The sequence below is a fragment of the Oryza glaberrima genome, chromosome 1, assembly GCF_000147395.1.
Source record: "Oryza glaberrima chromosome 1, OglaRS2, whole genome shotgun sequence".
Lineage (NCBI taxonomy): Eukaryota > Viridiplantae > Streptophyta > Magnoliopsida > Poales > Poaceae > Oryza > Oryza glaberrima.
Genome location: NC_068326.1, coordinates 287,752 through 311,275, shown reverse-complemented (window position 1 = coordinate 311,275; position 23,524 = coordinate 287,752). Strand labels below are relative to the sequence as shown.

The 23,524-nt window shown below is 37.3% G+C and overlaps 1 protein-coding gene across 2 annotated transcripts in view; it reads right to left on the bottom strand.

Annotated features, from left to right (window-relative positions):
* Window positions 1–22,430, bottom strand: part of LOC127759931 (serine/threonine-protein kinase ATM) — a 35,713-nt gene extending 13,283 nt beyond the window's left edge. Inside the window, exons 1-47 of one of the 2 annotated variants that reach the window (XM_052284142.1) lie at window positions 22,259–22,430; window positions 22,062–22,170; window positions 21,837–21,977; window positions 20,638–20,799; window positions 20,364–20,559; window positions 20,066–20,222; window positions 19,826–19,956; window positions 19,664–19,751; window positions 19,446–19,549; window positions 18,692–18,790; window positions 18,020–18,076; window positions 17,799–17,874; window positions 17,534–17,617; window positions 17,120–17,161; window positions 16,932–17,002; window positions 15,566–15,614; window positions 14,688–14,759; window positions 13,842–13,979; window positions 13,655–13,735; window positions 12,775–12,962; window positions 11,940–12,537; window positions 11,786–11,854; window positions 11,506–11,670; window positions 10,175–10,300; window positions 9,853–9,980; window positions 8,886–9,042; window positions 8,640–8,686; window positions 8,493–8,556; window positions 8,263–8,337; window positions 7,614–7,736; window positions 7,046–7,231; window positions 5,609–5,733; window positions 5,453–5,522; window positions 4,811–4,938; window positions 4,185–4,326; window positions 3,965–4,105; window positions 3,748–3,846; window positions 3,625–3,671; window positions 3,258–3,456; window positions 2,943–3,152; window positions 2,151–2,222; window positions 2,003–2,072; window positions 1,495–1,603; window positions 1,265–1,388; window positions 1,046–1,177; window positions 592–657; window positions 57–104 (exon numbers count right to left, since the gene is read on the bottom strand). In XM_052284142.1, the coding sequence (XP_052140102.1) occupies window positions 57–104; window positions 592–657; window positions 1,046–1,177; window positions 1,265–1,388; window positions 1,495–1,603; window positions 2,003–2,072; window positions 2,151–2,222; window positions 2,943–3,152; window positions 3,258–3,456; window positions 3,625–3,671; window positions 3,748–3,846; window positions 3,965–4,105; window positions 4,185–4,326; window positions 4,811–4,938; window positions 5,453–5,522; window positions 5,609–5,733; window positions 7,046–7,231; window positions 7,614–7,736; window positions 8,263–8,337; window positions 8,493–8,556; window positions 8,640–8,686; window positions 8,886–9,042; window positions 9,853–9,980; window positions 10,175–10,300; window positions 11,506–11,670; window positions 11,786–11,854; window positions 11,940–12,537; window positions 12,775–12,962; window positions 13,655–13,735; window positions 13,842–13,979; window positions 14,688–14,759; window positions 15,566–15,614; window positions 16,932–17,002; window positions 17,120–17,161; window positions 17,534–17,617; window positions 17,799–17,874; window positions 18,020–18,076; window positions 18,692–18,790; window positions 19,446–19,549; window positions 19,664–19,751; window positions 19,826–19,956; window positions 20,066–20,222; window positions 20,364–20,559; window positions 20,638–20,799; window positions 21,837–21,977; window positions 22,062–22,170; window positions 22,259–22,327 (5,634 nt within the window). In that variant the 5' untranslated portion in view covers window positions 22,328–22,430. Of the gene's footprint in view, window positions 1–56; window positions 105–591; window positions 658–1,045; window positions 1,178–1,264; window positions 1,389–1,494; window positions 1,604–2,002; window positions 2,073–2,150; window positions 2,223–2,942; window positions 3,153–3,257; window positions 3,457–3,624; window positions 3,672–3,747; window positions 3,847–3,964; window positions 4,106–4,184; window positions 4,327–4,810; window positions 4,939–5,452; window positions 5,523–5,608; window positions 5,734–7,045; window positions 7,232–7,613; window positions 7,737–8,262; window positions 8,338–8,492; window positions 8,557–8,639; window positions 8,687–8,885; window positions 9,043–9,852; window positions 9,981–10,174; window positions 10,301–11,505; window positions 11,671–11,785; window positions 11,855–11,939; window positions 12,538–12,774; window positions 12,963–13,654; window positions 13,736–13,841; window positions 13,980–14,687; window positions 14,760–15,565; window positions 15,615–16,688; window positions 16,866–16,931; window positions 17,003–17,119; window positions 17,162–17,533; window positions 17,618–17,798; window positions 17,875–18,019; window positions 18,077–18,691; window positions 18,791–19,445; window positions 19,550–19,663; window positions 19,752–19,825; window positions 19,957–20,065; window positions 20,223–20,363; window positions 20,560–20,637; window positions 20,800–21,836; window positions 21,978–22,061; window positions 22,171–22,258 lie in introns of those variants that run through there. The other variant, XM_052284143.1, reaches the window with a different exon arrangement.
* Window positions 22,431–23,524: the final 1,094 nt, after the last annotated feature.

Sequence of the window (23,524 nt, the reverse complement as noted above, 5' to 3'; positions counted from 1 at the left end):
GTACAAAGGAACTAAACAGCATAATGATGTAGCTGTGGGCAGGGTAGCACACTTACATTAGCAGCTCTGGCAGCCACAAGATAATCAACTGAAAGCCAGTACACCTGTTGAATAAACGATGTGTTAAGATTCTGGACATCAGCTGCAAAATTTTCCCTAGCTTACAACCTCCAATCACATGTGCCAGCTGAACCACAGAAAAATAGCAGGTTCATGGAAGCATAGGTAAAAGCAAAAGCTCTTTCATTTGCAAATAGCCAATCAATCCTTACAATAGCACAAGAATCTACCTTATGCATACAATAATCCATCTAGAAAGCCTGACATAACAGCAAAAAAGCTAAATGCTGGAATCATTTGCTAACAGTAACATCAATTGAATTCAAGTTTTCCAAGGAGTGTACAGGACTATAGTCATTTGTACTTGGTAATCACAATTTTTTTCCGAAAGAAATTAGACTGACAATGTCACACTCTTATGCACTGCTATACTATGACAATAAAAACAGAAGAAACGTACTAGCAAATGTTACTCCAGGATGTGTGTGTGTGTGTGTGCGTGAGAGAGAGAGAGAGAGTAGAATAAAATACCTTCTTCCAGGAGGATGATGGGGTGGTGGTTGGTGATCGACTTTTGGATCTAACAGATCTACCATCCTACAAGGTTCAATACGTAGTTCAAAAGACAAATAAACAGAAACAAGTATATCAAGTGCTCAATATTAATGATGAAAAATATTACTCCCCCTGTCCCAAAATATAACAACTTCTAGCATTCAAAAATTGTCCCAAAATATAACAACTTCTCACCTACATTCTTTTCTCAACCAATCACAACCTTCCACAATTCAAATTCTCCACCTACTTTTCTTCTCAGCCAATCATACTTTCTTAATACCCGTGTCTAAGCCTAAAACTCCTTATTTTGGGACGGAGGTAGTAATAGAGTAACAATGACATTACAAATAACATCTGTGTATTGATTATGATATGATAACATATATTTCTTTCCTGACACAATTATAAATTAACAGTAACAGAATACCTTGAGAGTATTTGAAGGGCAACCTCTGGCTTTTTCTGCAACATAATAAGACCTGACAACATTCAGCGCATCCAAAAACAGATGAACTGACTTCATCAAATGATTGGAGTCACAAAATATTTTTTCCTCCACCTAAAGTAAAACATAAGTCATCAACAGATTGGCAATAATCCAACCGTGCAACCTTCAAGTAATCAAATAACTTGGGATGCAACAAACCATAGATGAAATTAATCTGCAGATGCCAGCATTTGAATCCAAATTGCCCGCAATGTTCACAAGAGCACTTGCAAGCAAAAGTTCAGCAGCCTCAACTTTGAGAAAAGCAATACTCCTACAAAGTCTATAAGAAGAACATCATTTCAAACAGCAACAATACAGTCACATTGAAGAAGATGTGTTAAGCTTTAGTTACTGTTACAGGTGTATTTCTCAGTTCAAACTGGTACCTCAAGATGATGTCATCACAATGACAAATTAGTGAGCCCACCAAGGTGCATAGCCATTGCTTGTAAGTCCGACCATCAGTTCTCCATAAATCTGAATCTTCAAGTGAAACTATCGAGCCAAAGTTTGGCAGGAAAAAAGAGAGAATAATAAATGTCATACCATAGGGAGCATAATAAACAAGCACTGCACCGTGGAGAAGCTTGTTCAGTAGTGTTCTACATTATGGATGCTTTCCTAATTAAACAAGACATTACATCAATGTTTTTTTATAAAAAAAAAACGGATGCAGTGCAACATCCTTTTATTCTCTTGTTTTACCAGAAGAAATAATTCACAAATTATGTGCATGTGGACAGAACGGGGATCATGAGATTGACCCATAGATTTATGAATGAGTGATTGTTTTTTATGAATGTGCAATGTGGTAGATCTTTACAACATTGATTTAGAGCAGTGTGCTGGCAACTATTGGCATAGACGTGCTTGAGATCATAAACTATGACTCACCACCAGAAACCTTTTCCATGCCCAAAAGTGTTTGTTCAACTACCTGAGCATTTATGCCTCGTGAATGAACCTATGCAGTAAAGGTAGTTAGGAAATTGAACTTAGTAATAAGCAAAACAAAATGACAAGACAACATAGTACCACATACCATCAGCAAAGACCTATCAAGAGAATCAAGGCAATGCAGAGCATTCAGACCCCTTGCCGTTGACAGAACTCCCTGTTCATGAAAAAACAAGAAAAACTTTTGCAGCACCCGTAATAAAATAGCTTCCAGCTACCGCATTCAAAATCATTCATCTGCGATTTCGATCTCAAAATCACAATTGTTGTTTCAATAACACAATTACACAAATACTGTATTGTATGGCATCTGCATAAGGAGTCAAAACAAATATAGTGGGAACATTTTTGTGAATATTTAACAAATTGGGTACTATTAAGTATTCTAATCGAGAGATGTCTAAAGAAATCAAACTTGATTTGATCAAAACAAGAGGGTCTAAGTCTAGGATCAGCAGATGGAAAATCGCATATACAGCATTTGGTCCACTTGATTTCTCTTCTTTTTTTACAACTCAGCCTCTTTGTAACTAAAATAATAGGATAACCTGTGCACGACCACATACCAAGAAATTCAGTAAATGAAATGCATCTTGGAAGTAATACTTGAGGCTCCAAATTTATTACAGTATGGGCTTGGCTGACCCCGTAGAAAGTTTAATCAGTGCATTCTATTTGTGGGTATGCCACTATCCAGTGTGGTTTTGGTACAGAAAATTCATGATAGCAACAAGAAAAAAGAGAACAGTGCTTACAAATTTCAAGGGGATAAGTCCAGTCAGATAAAAAAATTACAGGACACACCTGTCATGCTCTACAACGTTCTTTCGAGAATCGGAGGGAGTTAAGAACAAAAATAACACTATAAACGACTTACCCTCAGTGTCCGTGAAGTAACATCTATTATTTCAGCTGACTCATCAGACAAACAAGCTTTCAAAAGTTTCAGAAGACCAACCAAAATATCATCAGAAATGCCATAGTCCGAGGGCAATTTATCCTCCTTGGAAATATGTGGTTGTATGGGATACTTTTCAGTAAGATTCGGCACATGAAATATCACTTGATGCACATCAGATATGCCAGCCTGCATTAGTTTAAAGAGATCGAGTTATTGCGACGAGAAAAATGCAAATCAACAACATAATGGAGGAGCATGCCAATGGATTAAGAATAAAGACTGAAAGCACACCCTAGAAATAAAATCAGCAAGCACCGATGAAGCTTCATTTGCCACAGACGATGAGCTACAGAGGTCAACAAGAGTCCATACAGCAGAAACAACATCCGGGTCACTGTGCCAACAGCTAATTGTGTCTGCATTATCCACAGATACATCGCCTCTATATATGATCTCTCCCAATAATAACTTCTTGTGATGCATACGAAGACTTAAAAGTACAAGAATAGAAGGAAATAAATTATGTTAGAACAATGAAAAACACCATACCTCCTTGAAAAGAAACACAAGATGCATTTTAACACATTTACACGCAATTAACAGAGAAACCCCATTAGAAAAGGCTCTTAGACTTGAGAGAGAATTAAGGAAATTATACCTCAGCAGAAACAGCTCTGGTGGCAAGTGAGGAGCCCTGCTAACAAACTACAGGAAGTAAAAACAGTGCATTAGCTCATAGTGAATGTAAACTCAAAAAAAAATGAGAATTTAAAATAGCAACCTTTAGAAACTGATCTCTTGAATCATAGGAACCAGAAAGTGAAGCATGGAACACTTGTATATCTTTTAAGCAATCAAAGCTAGGAAGTGGCTCCAAATCCTGTAAGATCATTAAGAACTAAGCAAATCAATGGCAGATTAAAAAATATGAAGCAATGGATCATAAAGAATAAGCAAAGAACCAATCAGAATAGATGGAGAGTGGAGATGAGTCATACTCTTATGTAATCATAAAGCAATGGATCAGCATCAACTGTCAATTGACGAAGCAAAGATAAAACTCTTGATGAGTCTGCAATAGCACCTTTCCCTCCCTTCTCATTGCGAAGGCAACAAGTGACCAATTTTGGAACTAAGAGCTGTACAAAGTCCATTTATAAGGAGTAAGCGAGCAGACATACTATCGATAAATTATGAAAAACTATTTATGAGGACCACCTGAAGCTGCTTGCCAAGCGCAGCATCAGTTTCAGTAGAACAGTTCGAATTGAAAGCAGCCAACAACTTGGACAAGATATTGCAGCATTGGTCTTGCAATGGTTGTCTCCGGATGTAACTCCCCACTATACAAATAATATAGCTGCAGTTGAAAAAGATGATTGCTCAAACGTTAATATAAATACACAAGCAGATAAATCCACAAACGATCTCCAACACATAGTAAAAACAAAATAAATAATCCGCAACATGAAAATCAAGTCAATAGGCCATAATCGCAAGCTTATATGCAAGCCAACACATGCTATCAGTGTGTTAGTCTATCCAGAAAAAAATGGGACTTGAAAGAAACGACGAATTGACACAAAGGAAGTAATATTCAACTTAAAGTGGGACTTGAACTCTTAATTAGTGCCAGTATGTACAGCTAGTACTCCTTGGAGGTTACTAAACAATTATGTTCACATAAGCAACATATTCTTTTTGGACAAGAACATGTCCAAAAGTGAATCATTGTACAATTCCTGAGGCCTTTTTTTGTGTGTGTGTGTGTGTGTGTGTTTGTAGCGTGCGTGTGTGGAGGGGTTCAACTACAATTAGGAAAGAGAATAGATAAAAACACTCACAACCAAGTGCTGTAAAGAGCCACTCTATGCCCAAGTACATCTATCAAAACCTCAATGGCACAAAGCCGATGACGAATATGCCTAGGATGGCTAGCATCTGCAATTTGCTGATGTATTGCCAACAGAAACTGCAATGGGAAGCAAATTAGATGGAACTTGGTCAAATCCAATTATGATCATAAAAACAATATAATATGTAGATTAGAACGAAATGATGAATGTCTTGCAACTCCGTTAAAATAACAACTGGATGATAGTAAAAAGTCATAGCAAAACCGGTAGCAACTTGTACTATAAAATGTACAAGAAAACAAGTATAATTCCCCCTAAACAATAAAATATGTTAACAACTGGTATGTTTAACATATTCAATCTCTATTCTCATCGGCCACTGAGATTGAAGATGGGTTGTTTACGAGATAAACAATTTTTTTAGATCTATACCAGTTAACATTAACCGTGACAACCAAGAATACACTTAAATAGAGAAACCTAAACCTTGGGCTCTCCATTACAGTTCTTGATGTCTTAGAAAATGATAAACTTTATCTATAAAAGAAAATGATATAATAGAAAAAGACATTCCAATTCTGTTTTAGTTCAGAGATTAGACAAGCATGCAACAAGATGTAGATCGGGTACCTTAAAAACCCTGTCTGAACGGAATATATTGATTTTATCAATAACAACTGTTTCAGCCAAATTACCATCCCTGAAATGTGGAAAATCACAACAATGCTACTGAATTGGCATGCAAGCATTATGTATGTATTGAAAATGAAAAAAAGAAGAGTATACATTGCATCCATAAATCCATCAACAACTGTTTTCACCGAGTGTGCCACAGCCTCCTTGGAGAAGTGTGGGATTTCTGGCTGACGTGAAGAAGATGAAACTGATAGCAAAAAGCCAACTATGGAAACCTAGAAAACAGGAGAAGAGTGAGAAAAAAAAGTACAAAAATGTGGATCGGTTTAGAGCTCTGTAGATTATCAAGTAGACTAAACTAGTCAGCGGCGGAGCTAGGGCCCAGCAACCCGGGTTGCCCGGGCTCCGGCACCGCATGCATCATTAGATTAGTTCTAAATCACGCGGTGCTTAGCCACAGCATACAGCAGCCAGCATGAAGCAACATAAGTACGTTTTAATAATCTGTTAATAGATGTTACATACACAATCATCTAGAGTAGCCTGAAGCACCATGATTGTTTACTAGATCATTTTATCTACTACTTGAGTGGAAGCTATTAGACATCTGCAGCCTGAAGGCAAAGTAAATTTTCTAGCACCCATTATATTCTTTTTCAAGATAATAAATTACTAAGGCCCTATTTGTTCCAGCTTATGATTATTATAATCTAGATTATTAAGCCAGATTGCTATAAGCTGGATTATAATAAGCTGACATAGAATAAGCTGTGAGTTGTTTGTTTGTCTGGATTATTGGAGGCATAGATTATTGGGTTTGAAAGGCTAAAGTCTATAATGCCCTCAGCTATCTGTTCGGTTGATGGCATAGGTGGGTAAGTTTTCTCAAGTATGTAGGGGTAGTAGGTCTTTAGCCACTCGATAATCTGAAAAAAGCTCCTTTAGAGCAGCTTATTAGATTATAATAATCTGGCTTATAGATTATAATAATCTGCTATAATAATCTACTTGTTTGTTTCAGCTTACTCCTAATAAGCTAGATTATAATAATCCTAAGCTGAATCAAACAGGGCCTAAGTCCCATAGTTTGCAAAAACACAACCATCAGTTTCCTCTAAATTAGAATACGATAAAAAAATGTTATATGATACATAGTCTATGGAGTTATATGGGATTTGTTATATATCTGTTGGCGTTGTTAATTAGACTTGCCCAGGCTCATAAATATTTCTAGATCCGCCACCGAAACTAGTCAACCGCAGTGGAATAGAGATGCCAAAATGTGAGCAAAGGGGCAATGGAAACTTAGAAATAAAAAAGTGAAAGTGATGAGGACTAAAGTAATATAAAATTATTTTAGCACAACATAACACCCAGTCATAAAAGAAGCCTAAACAATATCACTTACATATGTACTGTAATGCAAGACATACATCTGAATTTAATATTTAGCTATTTTGGAAAATTCACTGAACAAGAGAGAATGTAAATGTGCCAGATGACAAAGTTGCAGCAAATTACATAGAAAGAATGAAACAGAATGCAATGCATGCAGATTGAAGGGAAAAGGCTATTCAGGGAGCATACCATATGTTTTTTAATGAGATCATCGCGCTCAGGCTCAGAAATTTCACCAAGCTGCAAAAGGGATTCACATAAGACAGTCTCTGCTAAGTCCTTTTCTGGCCCTGAGCCACATCTGGCAGCAATGCACAATCCAAAGATCGGGACAAAGTATCCCTTTATAACAGCAGACAAAGGTTGAGACAAAATCTGAGTAAGAAATACACATAAAAAGAGAGATTAGGACCAGATCAGGTTACACAAACACATAGAACGAAGTACCATCGAAACACTCAAAGAAATTTTGAAAAGGGAAAATACTTCACAGTTTGATAATTTCAAGGGAAATTGGTGTTTGACATGTTACACAGTATGACCACTTTCTACAGTTAAGTTAAAAAAATCAGGGGTATAAAAGTTTATTAAACCAACAAGTTAGGACCATATTTAGGAGTTCCACATGGAGATCCTAGTCCTTAACACGGTGACAGTTAAATAAAAAACTGGCAAGCTTCCAGAATTTTAGAATAACAATAAACACAACAAATATTGAACTACATGACTGCCAATATTAAAACAAATATCCATTCACCTTGGATAGCCAATTAAGATCGGCAGTCTCACCCCTCAGAATAAGGAAAGAAAGTAACCATGAGCAGCAATGTTCAATGAAGTTCTTTGGCTCATCCGATTTAAAGCCAAACATTTCTTTCACCTGTATATGATAAATAAAATACATCAAAACATATGAATGATTAAAAAATATGATGAAACTGAAAGATTTACAGGCAACAGCATGGATCGAATTACTATAAATAACCTGCTTCTCTGACGACTCTTCATCAAGAAAAGAACGAAAGCAAAACAACACAAATAGAAAAATAAAAGCAGAACAGCCACGAAAAATTTAGTGTAGAGAAACCTTCTGTAGGTCAGTAACTTATTATCCTTGTGGAGGCACGTGGTTTAACCATTAAATAATGATGTTTGTATATCAATCTTTCGTAACAGTTAATAAAAGTTCAAGTCTACGATGTTCATTACTTCAATGACAAACCCAGGTGGTTTCACCAAGGAGAAGAACACCGAAAAGGCACCAACTACACACCAATACCTTCACACAAGAGCACCAACAGTTCCAGGACTTGCAGAGAACCAGTATCAGGCTGACCAGTAAAGTGAATTATTTTTTAACAAAATTCAATAATTGACATACGAAAAGCACTGGAGCAGAAGATTACCTCAACAAGCGAAACTAGGCTCACGTCACAAGCAACCCACCGGAAAAGAATTGGACCTATCAGTTGGTCCAAATACTGCAAAAAAAAAAAGAGGAAATCATGATATAAATTTTATTTTGCATGAACCGAACAATTATCCTTTACAATAAACCAAACAAACAAGTTATCTCAAGATCCAATTAACATGCTCACAATACTCAGCAAAGTAACAAAAGAGACATGCTACTCACCTTACTTCGTGAAGCATAATTGAGCCTCTTTGAGACAGAATCAAATAGAGCATAAGCTAATTCTCTGAAATGGAAGTAGCATGAAAATAAGAAGCAAAGAACATGTGCAAGCACCAATGTAAATAGTTTATTCGTAGTGAGAAATACCGCTGAGAAGGCTCTATAGCAGCAACAGCGGAAATCATGAATACACACTGCAACATCAGAAATAAAAGGCATAACTCTGTTGTATAAATTAAGTGCAAACTGAATACAGTACATACTATATACATCAAAGATCAGACCAATACTTTTATCACACAACCCAATCCAAGAGAACTCAGTAGGGTACGCAAATCAATATGACACATATACTCTTATTTCAAAATAAAAGCTGGTGAGATCAAAGCATACCTCAACCTCAATATCCTCACTTTGTAAGGACAAATGAGCTAGTGTAATCAGAGCAGTTTCAATAATAGGAACAGGCTGTGGACCAATAGCCAACACTTCTCTAGCTCTAACTGGATTTTCATTTGAAAACTGCACCATCTTGACACCAATACTGGAGCTGTTTTCCATTAAAAAAGAGAGTATTTATTAACAGAAAACTTGGTAGGCTAACTATCACACTTTCTTTTTCCTTTTTAACTACAAGACACACGTGCGTGCGCGTGCACACACCACCATGTGTGCACCTCGAAGTGCAGCCGCTTAGCACATGCTTGAACTAACAAAGGTCAAGGATAAATCCAAGAACCTCACAAAATCCTAATAAAGCACACTCACCTATGAACAAGTTTGGATACTAGGATTTGAACCAAGTGGGTGGAGTCATGCATCCACAATTCCACCACCCCACCAAGAGGTGGTTCCAGCTCTCACACTTATTCATAACAAACGTAAATGAAAAGTCCCCTGGATCCAAACAATCCCTAATTCTAAACTTCTACGGTGAGTAAAATATTTTCCCAGCATTTTAAAAATTGTAAGCATAAATCAACTAGCCCCTCCTGAATAAAGAGAAACATTTTTTAGTTTGATCAAAAATAGAATAAGTAAGTAGCAATTATGATCTGCACTGCAGTAACAGAAAGAACATCGCAAACAACTTATTATTTAACATATCCGACCACTCTTACAGCATCAATAGCAACCCATGTAGAAATATTGGCTCTGTTAACACATCCTCTTGCTTTGCATTGCTTTCATAGTCTAAAAGGTCTATTATACCTATCTACTACTAGTACTTAAAAGAGTGACAGTACCACAATAAAATTTTGATCTGAAATTGGCCAATACAAAGCATGAGAAATAATATCAGTATCTAATACTTCAGAAATGTAGCTCAGCATTATTTTATCATAATTGTTTCACTTACCAAACATCATGGAACAACTCGCTGTGTCCTTCCCATATTTGGAATAGCACAACAATTTTCCGAGCCAAATACAACCTAACACGGTAATCAGTATCATGCAGCATGCTAAGCAAATGACCAATCATGTCCTGCAATCAGAATAATGGATTACACACACAATGAATCTAGTGGATGTGACCCCTCCTAGTACAATGAATCTGGACAACACTCTGTCCAGATTCGTTGTACTAGGAGGGGATGTGACCCCTCCTAGATTGCCTTTTTTTTGGGACGGAGGGAGTATTTGAGATGGTAGTGCTTGATAACAGATAAAGGAAATAACCTGTGCGACATCAGGGAACAGATAAATAAAGTTGGAGATGCAATTAATCAGCCTGATGCGGAAAAACCAATCTGTGAAACTGATCTCTGTAGCCTTGTTTAGTAAGTCTAAGAAGACATCCTGGTTCTGGAATAAGTGCGAAAGAACTAGCAGTTATCACAACTTTAAAATAGAAGATAAAACATGTAAGACATCATTTTAGCATGACTATAGATTATGAACTAGTCCAACCAGGTTCACCAAAAGAAAACATTTGGGAACCAGTTGCCCATAGTAAACCTACTGTACAATGGACTGTACTAAAAGTTTCATTTTTTTTATTTATGAATGATTCTAGCCGATTTATGGGTTTTCTAGGGAACTGCAGAGGATGAATTTGTTAATGAGAACATATCTCTAAATACTGAATGACACATAACATTTATCAATGATAGCCAGGACTAAAGGATTTTCAACCACCAAATTTAGTCAATCAAGGCCACCGACTGTCTGAAGAAAGTGGTAGTGTGCTACTACTAGATATTGGAGAAAGGATCCAGTTACACAAAAAAAAAATATTGATAAATATGCTGTTGTTCAAGAAAGGTGTATATGCTCTGAAATGGAGCTTTAATACATCACTACATGATGAAAAATCATAATATATGGAGTATACTGACCAAGTGAACATCAGCAGAAAATGATTTTGTTTAAATTACACCTTAGATATTTCTTCTAACTGTATTTCTTGTTCAGCATGTATTTAAGTGCGAAAGAACTAGCAGTCCATCCAATAACATGATTGACTGTGATTGCCAGGTCTGCAAATAGTACTTAATTTTGAGTAATTTAATTATATCTATAGCTATACTCTATACTCTTCTAAAAGAAGGCAATGGTAGATTGGTAGAGGCAGTGAATTTGCCACCCCACCAACTCTATTTTATATTTTCTTACCAACTACTCCTTATGTACTTCCATATTACTAGTCTGTCCCAAAAAAAGCCAAACTCTGGCTATGAACCTGGACACACATATGTCCAGGTTCGTAGCTAGGATTGGATTTTTTTTGGGATGGAGGGGGTACAAGATAGTATTTCTATATATTGTGGTTATCTAGTCAATCTCTAAAATCTACAGGGACGAGTGCATGCATCCGTAGCAAAGCACATGTATTTAGCTAGTTATTAAAAAAAGACACCAACTGTATAAAACTAGTAAAACTGGTGTTCACTCATGAAAACCTATAACTGAAGGTATGTTGTCACAGAACAAAAGTTACAAAGTTAAGAGAAATATTTAGCGAAGGCTAACAGAAACATGCTAAATTGTATCATATGTCAAATAGCAACCTCATTGGATGCCACTTTACATCCTTGTGACCTTCCATCAGTATTATGCCCAACATCACAATTAGCTGTCAAATTCCTTAGCAAGGCATGGACATGTGCTAAACAATCTGCAGAGCTAAGTAGTGTACAAGCACTTCTTTCCCACATATCAACTACAAGATTGAGCTGCATGACCGAAGCAAAAGGATAAAATCAGATAAATGCCTGAGTGGATAAAACTCACAAGACCACCAGCACAACCACAGATTGAAGTACGATTTAATGGAAGTCAAGACAGTACCACAGAAGATAAACTACTTGATGAGGCAGAGATATTTGTGCAAAGTTCAAGCAAGATAGCCTGGCCAACCTGCAAATGGAAATAATAAACCAAGAATACAATTGAAGCAAAGGACAAGAGGGATATTTTAGTGGATACTACTGCAACTTCGTACCTTGATATTGACCTCTTTGTCAGCTAAGTTGTACAAGACTTCCCAGGTATGAAGCGGCACAACAGAGAAAAAAGTTGAAATAATACAGACTAGTTCTAGCTTGCACTCCAAAGGCCGTGGTGAGATACCCATACTTCCACTTCCACCTGCTGTGACAGGATCTACTTCACCAGAGCCAGTCATATCAAGATCCATATCAACAAAACTACTTCTGTTGTCAGGATGTAGGTCCTCTGACAAACTGACAAAAGGCACTGGCAACATTTTACTAGGATTGTCTCCATCAAAACTGTTCATCAAACTAGAGAACTGAGCAAATAGCTCAGAAATTGCCTCTAAGAGTTCATCAAGTAATTCGGTGACACCAAGCACAGAACTAGTTTTGTTATTAACTCTCCACAGACTAAATAATGGAGAATGCATGAAGCTCTTAAATGAGGATAAGGCTGAGCCAGTTGTGTCAAATACTGATCCTAGATTGGTAAGACCATGAGAAAGTTCAGCATGTTCCTTCATAACCACTGACACAATATGTTTTATGGCATTGGTGACATAATCCAACATAACTTGCAGAAAAGAAGATTTTTCTTCAAAGACCCTGAAAAGCAACATTGGAATAAAGAACTTTGTGGGATCAAATACTCAACAGATGGGAGAGAACAAGGAAAGGAGAGGCATAATTACATTTTCATAAACAAAAACTAGTTCAGAAAGATCTGGAAGTCTGAACTTAATCTCGTTTTAGTGCAAATTATCACAGATTTTGATTATGTGTACTGGCCACTGACTGTAAAAATAGGACGGAACCAAGCACATATGATTATAAAACAAATACCTTGACAACAGCGAACAATGAATTAGATTGCAGACTAGAGAGCAGGCATAAACAAGATTAGGTAAGTCCACTTTCTCAAACTGTTTATTTGAGGACATGAATCCTTTGGTGAACTCTAGAAGCTCCAGGAGCAAGGGTTGCTGAATATGCCGAGGAAGGTGCGCTCGGCTGCATTTCTCAGACATGGCCTGTTAAACAAATAAGTTTAACTTCTGTAGTTACCACCAATTAGAACACCCAAAGGGAAATCATATGAGTAAACACTATATTTTCATAAGTTTGCTTCTGCCCCCAAATCCAAATTTTGTCCAACAGAGCATACCAGATTTCCATGCTACATTACTAAGCTTGTAGTAGCAGATACATCATAAGATTTCCTAACTTCATTTAGCATCTAAGCTCCAGAATTTGAGATCTAAAGGCCCATATGTTGCACGTGGGCACACAGATTTTTTTACTCCGCGTGGTCAAAGTACAAATTAAAACATGCCATATTGAATTATGCATACAAAAAAGACATGATATTGGCTTTCATGAAGTTCCAAATGATCTAACAGGAAGATTCCAATTCTCTTAATGATTGGTGTTCAGAATTGAGATTTGAAGTTAATCATAAGCATCATAATGAATAGTTCTCCACATATTTCAGTCAAAATGGCATTCAGTTGCAAGTGAAGTCAGATGAGTTGAAGACTTCCATTATGAAGTCTCCAAGTTTACAAGATTTGCCACACAATCTGTTGGATAAGAAAATTTATTACTGACTTAAAAAATGAAAAGAAGTGCCACAAGTTTTACACGCATAAATAGATGCACCTCACTGACCAAGATCAATAAGGAGAGCAACATAGAAAACATTCAGCTACCAGGATTAAAGCACCTTGGTAGGACTTTCCAGATTGATCTCCGATAGAGTTTCCACAGAATAACCTAGTTCTTCCTCATGAGACCAGCACTTGTCCTTCGGAAACAAATATAGCAAACCAAATTAGAAAAAGTTCACCAGATAGAAACATTCTTCAGGATTCAACTGCAACATCCTAACTGACAGCTAAACAGAAACATACCTTAGATAAGTTTTTACATTCACCAAACAGTTGCGATGCATCTGCTGAGTTAATCACTGGCGAGGAAAAACCAGCACAGAGAGAAAAAATGGTTTCAGGAATCATCAGAACACTTTGTTCATTCAAAAGAGAGAAACCCTGCCAAAAATATCAGCAATTGAACTTACATATCTCGGAAAAAATAGAGAAAATATTGACAGCCCACTCCAGAATGTAGTTTGGAAATGGATCATAATGTAAATTGAAAAATGGATAATCACTAACCGCAAACACAAATAAATGCATGATGAAATGATAATTAAAGGTCCAAATAATGGGACCATCTATCTGGATTTTTTTTCCCTTTTGTAGCTCACATTTGTATGTTGAACTATTCAAGAACCATTAAAATTAGTTATGTGATTCAACTAGTGAAAGCATCACACTTCCATTGCAGAATTTAAGTTACAATAAATTACTTAGATGAGCTCTATATATATCACAAATATGAAGGGCATCTGTATATATCTAGGATTAATCAGAAGGAATATAAAGCATACAAATGTCAAATAAGTCCTTGTGATGATTACAGTGATAAATAATTATGTTCTACTGTTGCCTAAATGTGTGATACTTGTATAAAGTTTACTGATCTATCACCATAGAAAACTATGCATCCACATTCAAAACACTAATGCAGCTAAACATAAATTTATAATTTGTCAAGGGAAAAATTGTCTCAGTTAGCAAAAAGTGGTCGATACAAATGTTGATAGTATCTTTGTGAAGGAGAGGATACACAAAATTAAACAAAAGCATAAATGGAATAAACAAAATACAGTTGTCTGGTAAAATATAAATAATTACCTTGGAGTGCACTAACTCAAAAGTTGATCTTAACAGATTCTTTCTAATAAATATGGAATTGGATACATCGCCCTGCATATAATGATATTGAAGAACAAAAGTATGCTTTGAGCATGTTTGATATAAAAAGAAAAAAAATCTGAAATACAGAAAGTAGGAGTAACTAGTAATAATAGTCAAAGGCTCAAAGCACAATAGTTGGGAAGGTAAAATGATTAGCTCCAGTATATTGAATAACTAAGGTGATTAGATTTTGTGCAGATGTTCCTTTTTCTACATCATCATACTAGCCTATCATTCACAAATTTGTAGCAGTTATTTCTAGACAGGCTGTTTACTGAAACATCAAGAAGAAAGGTAGCAAGCATAGAAAGCACACGAAACTGTGGGGTGGTTTTGCTCTTTTTCAACTTCGGCCATAGAAAGTACAGGCAAACGTGAGCATTTGCCAACTCTGTAGTTACTTTGTGTGCTTTCATACTTAATCATCCAAAAAGAGTTACATGACAGTTCAGGAAATAACAAGCAGAGTATTTTGTGAGATTGCTGAACAATAAATTAGCAAGAATATGAAACAATTAGAATTATATTTGAGAAGGATAGATCCAAAACAATTAAACAAACATTTTGGCACCAACCAAACTTTAAAAATTGGGAAAGACTACAATGATGAATGCCTTCTTTTTGGCTTGATCTGGTGAATTTACCCTAATTAGTGAGTTAAGAACATGAATCCTTGTCATACTTTGAACAAAAGAGTTGCATAAGAGTTTTGGACAGTCTATTTGTTTCCTAAATGTATGGGATTGATCAACTCCACTACTCCATTGTAACCATAAGCAGTAAACAACTAAAATAGTGCAAGACAGCAAGCATACCTGAAAACCTATCTTTGAAAAGTAACAAGCAATGAAGTACAGAGTAGACCTACAGTAAGAATTGGGGGCCAAAACGAATTGTAAGTATAATCCCAATGTCAAAAAAACAATTATAAGAATTAGCTCACAATGAAATGTAAGTAAGTATAGGCCAAAATGTTCACATCAGTTAAGGATATTGAAGGAAAGGTTAGGCAACAATGGCAAGGACATAACAGAATGACAAAACAGCATAAGTATGAGTTTATTACACCATGCAATGTCTTCCACAGTTCAGCTAACAGCAATTGTAAGGACTAAGGAATGTGTGCTGCATTAGTTATTTCTTTTCATAGCGGCAGGATAACAACCTGTGGTTTCTTCATATGCAAGAAAAATATAAATCACAATCAGGTTGGTACTATCCTAGTGCACTAAGAGCCTAAGAGGCTCATAGCTCTTCTATTTGATAGGATTTAACTCTCTTAATTCTTAGTCCAAGGATAATGCCAACTGAGCACACATACATCTACTGATTTATATAGTTCACAGCTAAACCAATAGGATGGGATCAATACATCATAACAGCAGCAACATATTCAGATTTCATGGACCTCTGTTTACTGATGTGCTATGTAAGCAACAGTGCTCACCACTCACTCATTTCTCTTAACGATTTCCCACGAAAGGAAGGATATTATTTTACATTATTCACCAGACCATCAGAAAAGTGGATTTTGGACTTATTTGGCAACAGAAATTTCTACCAATTTTCTGGGACATTCCGCAGATAATTAGGATAGTGGCAACTGATTATTTATGATCCAAGCAGAATGGTGATTAAACAGGAAGCACTGAAACTAATCATTGTTGGAAGTTCAGGCACCAAAGCTACTGGTATTTGAGAAGAATACACAGTTTATTTTTTTTATTTGTCCATCATCTCTAGAAATCAAGATGCAGTTTAACTGTATGCAATATATTCTAGAATAGGAGATATTTACCATGAGAAGAAAGACTAGTAGGTAGGGTCACATGACAATAGAAAATAACTGACATGAAAATAGCATGCAAAAACAAGTTAAATGTATTCAGGTACATAGATAGCACTGTGCTGAAGGTAGTTTAGGAGCTTTTTACTGACACATGCATATCTCACTACATGCAGGTACTCCTCCATCCAAAAATATAAGGATTTCTGGAGTTTCTCCACCTACTTCCTCCTCTTAACCTATCACAACATTTCCCCAGTTAATTCCACCTACTTTCTTAATACCCATGGTCAGCCTCAAATATTCTTATATTTTTTAACGGAGGTTGTACTGAAAAAATGAGGCAAGATTACAACTGATAAATGGTCAGTCTCACAGAAAGAGGGCATACGTACGATGATGGTAATTGTTTAAATATTTGTAGGTCCCATGTATCTTCTGACACAAATGATGCATGAACTTGGTCCTTGAAGAAGGAAAGCACAAAATATCAATGATATCTCGAAATAACTATAACTGGCCTGAAATTATGCACAGAATATGTTAGAGCTTCTGTTAAGATAATTGGGAATGAGAAGCTCACCCGCATGATCATTTCACCCAACAACCTCAGAACTGAATCAACCTATAAATGTGCAATAAAATACCAATCAAATTTTTAGATGTTCTAGAAAATAGAATCATACAGTGATATTTCACAACCACTTGGGTACTCTAAATGCAGGTTATATTGACAATTATCATTCCATTTTTAGTGTTCAGTCCCTGAAGGACTAAAAAATAAATGGAGATATGGTAAAGAGCGCAAACACTGATAACATCAGAGTCATATACACTCTTTAATTGATAATTCAATTTTAGTAGTAATAAACAGTTGTTTCAGAAGCACAGCACAAAAAACTGATTAGGCACCTTTTTTCAAACAAGAATGTTATGAACTTATAACAATTATAAGTTTTGAAATATCATAAGAGAAGGGTCAATTTCTGATACTCACGACTAGAGCTGTGGTGCTAAACAAAGGAAGTGCGTGAATAAGAGAATTCCAGGTATCTTGCCAATAACCTTCCAAAATTGACATCTGCGGAGAAAAGGTGATTGGTTGTGTCATATGTGGGTATAACTATGAACATCACAAGTCTAGAAAATACTTAGTAGTGATAGGGGGACCACAAGAGATAGTGGTAGATTCGTATAAGCTCTTTAGCCTCAGCCTAATTAACTGAAATGTAAATGGCACAGCAAAACAGAAATAAATTTACCTCGTCATTTGTTAACCAAAATGGTGGTGCATCCCTAGCACTAGACATGAGAAGCGCAGAGAACTCCTTGAGAACCCTGTTAAGGTAAGTGAAAGTTTGACATATTCCACTTGCTAGCTAGAATGTACAGAACAATTTCAGTAACCATCTGGTTACATAAAGCAGCACAGAACAAGACATTTAAGCCACCAACAAAAACAAAAGGTACCATCAAAACAAACCTGATAAGCCAAAGCAGTGAATCTTGAAACCGTAGGGCATTTGCATTGCTCAAAACACTGGGCAACCATAGAAAAAATAGAACATTCAATGAACTATACAATGCATGCTCATGGTAGGTGAATACCTATAATAAAATTTGGTACTAGAAATCACTAGAGCGCATGAATAACTACTAATGACATAATACTATACTAGTGACTAATAATAGCATGTACTCCCTCTGTCTCAAAATATAAGGGTTTCTGAAGTTTTGCACACGGTGATTAAGGAAGTACGTGGAACTAAATGGGGGTTGTTGTGATTGGTTGAGATTAGGAAGTAGGTGTAGAAGTTGCTATATTCTGGGACAAATTTTGAACATTAGAAGTTGCTATGTTTGCTATATTTCAGATCAATGATTGATTGTCGATTCCAAAGTTGTGCAGTAAAAGTTATCCACAAGAGTGATTTTGCACTATCTTGCATGCATGTGCATTTCAGACACGCTCCATATAATACATATCTAGAGTGAGTGTCATATACTGAAAAACTCAAAGAACATAATCACAGATCTACTTACCAACAAGCATTAAATAACAGAAAGTAAAGCAGGTTGCTATTTTCTTTAATTTTGCAGTTGCCGATTGCCACAGAAAATATTACATCAACAAAAAATAAGGCAGTTGCATAACCTTTTCAAACCCTTACAGGTCGCCTTGAACCAATTGATCAACAAAGATTTATCCACTCGGTACCCATACTTGTGAATAAGACAACAAATAGAACCACTCCTGCGAAAAGACAAAGATAATAATAGGTATACAAAATCAAACACGTTCAACAGATTTAGTGGTCCTCGTGCTTAACAAGGAATAAGAGATTACATCTCACCACAGGGAACATCTGTGGCAAGTGCTACTATATATCACACCGACGTGCAACAAGTTTATCAGTTGTAACTTGTAAGGGGGCAGTGAGAAATAACACAGCATGAGGCAACTAAGGAACAGAACAGTACATGCTAGCCTTGGGATTCAACAATGGGAGACACCTCCAAATAATCAATTTCTAGCACATGGTTAGGCCATACGCCTACAAGAACATTTAGTTTAAGGGTTTAAGAAGCAACATGTCAAAATTGAAATTTCACAGAGCATGAAAGCTAATTGCTCGAAAAGGTGGTGTCACTGATAAGCACTGTGTTGGTACTAACTTAGAAAAATGCGAGTGATTTTATACATATTTCATAATATCAAAATAGAACTGAATTGGAAGCAGCAAGTAAAAGGCATGGAAAATGCACAGGATGAGGCATGTTTAATAAAAGAGATTCTTGAATTTCGACTGTTTACCTCAGGTTTTAACAAACCCAAGGTTGTCAGGATACGCATATGAGATTTCAGAGATAAACAATGCCTTCTTTTGAAGTGGATAGATGGTGCATACCAAACAAGGGATCCTCTCAGCAGGCTATCCATGATGACGGTCATAACATGCTCCGTCTTTAACTTTTTCTTGTTATGTGATGTCCTCGGTGTGCATTTGTAGGCCTAAATATTCCAAACAATTTAAGCTGTTTTCGAGCGAAAACAGAACAATGAAATGTTGTGCGTGCAAGTCTGAGCACATGTGTGTGCAACTGTGTATAGATGCAGATCCAATACCAGATATAAGGCAGTAGCAGATAGATCCATCAATTCTTCCTGGAAGCACCTCAAGGAGCCAGCTTTCTCGTCTCGAGGTGCCTCGCACCTACATTTATTGTATTTCATCAGAAAAGAAATCAAAATCATAAAGCGTTTTCAAAAGAATAACAGTATCCCTACCATACTAAACCGGCTCCAGTATTAAAATTTTGGTCTAATTCCTTAATGATGACATCAAGAAGTTTTTCCAAAATCTCAGGAATAGCCCTAGCAAGTTCCAGCTGAACCTTTGCATAGGTGATGAACAAGCTCTGGAAAAAGGGTAAAAATTGTTGCTTGAATACAACACAAAAGATGTAATGAAGGTATAATCAAAATTATGTAATAAAGATGCAGTAGTGCAAGTCAGGCTATCAGAACCTTCAAAGCCCTGTCGTGGGTCACAGGCCAAGAATGGAACATAAAATCTTGAACAGCATTATGGATATCAACAGATTTGCATCCCAGGTTTGGCCCATCCTTCAGTAGAAAGGTGTTAACGCATTCTATAAGTTTGCGGGTCAGCTTTCCCTCTTCCCTGATTCCACAAATTAAGTTTATTTCAGTTGCAACTCAGAAAAGCAGCGGGAGACAAAAAATATAAAAATGCAAACCATTCTTCTTAGGAGGAAGTGGGTTCAAGAGGAGCGTCAAAAGGACATGAGCAAACAATACATGCCTAATATTTGAGCATATTGCACAAAACCCACAAAGGACCTCCTCCCTCATGATATCAGGGTAATCACCCGGTGGGTTTTCAAGTAGAACGTGAAGGGTCAGTGTACAACGGAAGGATTCCTCCTTGGAGCTGGCCTGATTACTGATTTTTTCATCAAAACCAGTCGCAACTTTCTTCATGTAGAGCACAACAAAACCTGAAAAAATATAAGAATAATAAAGGAACAAAAGTGTCAATGGGATGAAAAGATAGGAGATCTGGCAAGGGAACTCACTGCTATATGTTCGAGGTTTCATCTGATACCGGTACTCCTTAACAGTTAAAAGCTGCCTAAGAATTATGCTGTACTCTATCAGAAAGCTGGGAGCATCTTTTACAACCTCCCATATATGACTGAAAAGTTTCTTAGCGACGGAAATCAAAAGTAACGACCGCCCTGCAGAGACAATGAACCTCTTGTTTATCGTCATACAGAATGTAAAATATTCCACTTCAAAGCAATTGAAAAGGCTGTTTGCATATCTGGTTAAATGCGAAGCATACTGCTGGGTGTCTGGCAAGTGGCAAGTGAGAAGATGCATAAATAAACAAGAGTACATGAAAATCAGGAGCATCCCAACACCAAAGGTATGAGCATTACTAGCAGGCATGCATGAAAGAGAATGCCTGAGCACCTCCTTTCAGCCCTCAGCAGTATTCTTTATTGGAAGTTCCACGCAGAAATTTACGAGTGAACATTAATGCTGTCATGTTGGAGTAGACATTTGACAAAAAGGAACGGATGCGGATAAAATAAACGTTAAATTGGGTTAGGAATAGGTAGGCAAGATGAGTCGGGGTAATTGTACACATAGCATAAGTCATGGAATGTGCAAGTAGCTGCAAAATGTGTATCTGGTGAGCACGATAGAAGATTATGTTGTGTGTTTGTGCATCATTATTGAGTACTCTCTCCGTTTCATATTATAAGTCGTTTGACTTTTTTCCTAATCAAGTTTGACAAAGCTTATAGAAAAATTTAGCAACATCTAAAATACCAAACTAGTTTCATAAAATCTAACATTGAATATATTTTGATAATATGTTTGTTTTGTGTTGAAAATATTAATATATTTTTCTATAAAGTTGGTCAAACTTGACTAGGAAACTTATAATATGAAACGGAGGGAGTAGGCAGCAGGCTGCCCAAGTTTGTGGGGATCCATGCATGAAACGATGTGAACTCAAGCAGTGTATAAAATGGTGTCAGCGCATTGCATGAGAAAACTAGTGAGAATGCAGAATCATCAAAACTAGTTGTGAAGATAGATAGATAAACAAAAGATTGATTAAAATCAGCAGCGCAGGGCAGGTTGTCATTTGTACCAAAGTTAGAGAGCAACCTCCGTGACCGTGACATACATAGAAATACAAAGTGGATGAAAAGGAGGGCAGAGAGCAGGAAAATGTTGTTTGGAAAGAAAGGTAACCAACCTGAGAGGCGGAAGTCTTGAGCGCACTGGACGGCGAGGCGGAGCATCCTGGCAGCGGCGCTCTTGGGAGAGCGCTTCTTGCCGGAGATGTCGGCGATGACGCATTTGGTGAGCGCCATGATGAGGAAGGGCCATGTGGCGGCTGCAAAACAAACACGAAAGAATCATGAGATACTACTGTACTGTACATAGGAGTAGCAGTAGTAGATGGGAGAGACAGACAGACAGGCGGGGAGATGGGCGGGCTTGAGGTTGGCGGTGTTGCGGGCGAGGAGGCGGCAGAAGGAGAAGGCGCGGTCGCCTTGCAGCCAGGTGCCCAGCAGCTTCACCCCCTCCTGCGGGCGAGTCCATGGGGCGAATCAACCAATCAGGCAACATCCAAATTCAATCTAGGAAGGGAGGAAGGGAGGGGAGTGTACTCACATCGCGGGTTCTGGCCCGGTCGGAGGAGAGCTTCTCGATGATCTCATTGGCGTCGCGGGAGGTCGCCATGGGGGTGAGGGTGAGGGTTGCGAAGCGGCGGCGCGGCCTGGCCGGCGAGGGGAAAGGAGAAAGGAGGAGGAGGAGAGGTTTTAGTTTTGCCCGGGGTTTTCGGCGACTCCGGGTTGGATTTTTTTTTTTTGTTGTTGTTTTTTCAATTTCAGATCTGGAGCTGAAAATGAAGTCAGCTCCCACTGGAACAGGAGTTTAGAGCTAGAAATTAGAGTTTGGAGCCCTATCAAACGGGCCGTAGTAGGACCATCAAAAATGGTGAACCCAGAGTATATTGCAAATGGAATCAAAGATCAATCCACAAGTGCGGCCTCTAGCCCTCGCTAGCGTCGCCATCCCGAGCCACCAGCAAAGATCAATCCACAAGTGTGGCCTCCAGCCCTCCCTGGCGTCATCGTCCTATGCCGACTGCCAACCATGGCTTCGTCCTCCCCTATAAGCTCCAACGACATAATATCAATATGCGCAGAGGACGGTGATGGATGAAATGTAGCCCTATCGTGGATGGCAGGGGTGGAGATGGTGAAATTTTAACACCGCGTGGACAAGGACGTAGATGTGTGACCCCGACAGCGAATTCCCCGCTGCCATCTCTAACCGAGACTGAGATCGAGGCTGATCGCTTTTTCTGCACCACATGTACTTGACCGACTCATGAGCCCTGCCCCTCGATCAGTATAAAATACCGCTACTACCTCTATAGTAGGGATATATACAATTGCCTATATCCTCTCTATTCTCTTTTCTTGTACAACTTCCAATTTTTTTACTAAACATATAATGACACTTTTATAATAGAATTTATTGTTGTTTTTGCTTAAATAAATTACATCCAATTACTACCGATATTGCAAATCGAACGGTCACGATTACAAATTCATAGTTTGATTATAAAAGCAATAAAAGAGATAACACCTATTACTAAACTTCTATGTATGATTAACGATAATCAATATAACCATTTTTTTCTCAGCGGCACGTAAGTTATTAAAAATATAACGATAATATATAACCAGTATTTTGGGACAGAGGGGTTACAACAATACAAAATTATATAATACAATTAACATCACTCATTATATAATGAGCAGTGGCATGTATGTTTTATATTACTTTATTTTACAACACCACAGATAAGAAGACTTGTTTTACTCTTTGATTACATCTTACGTTTCCTATTTGCATACGTTTGTATTT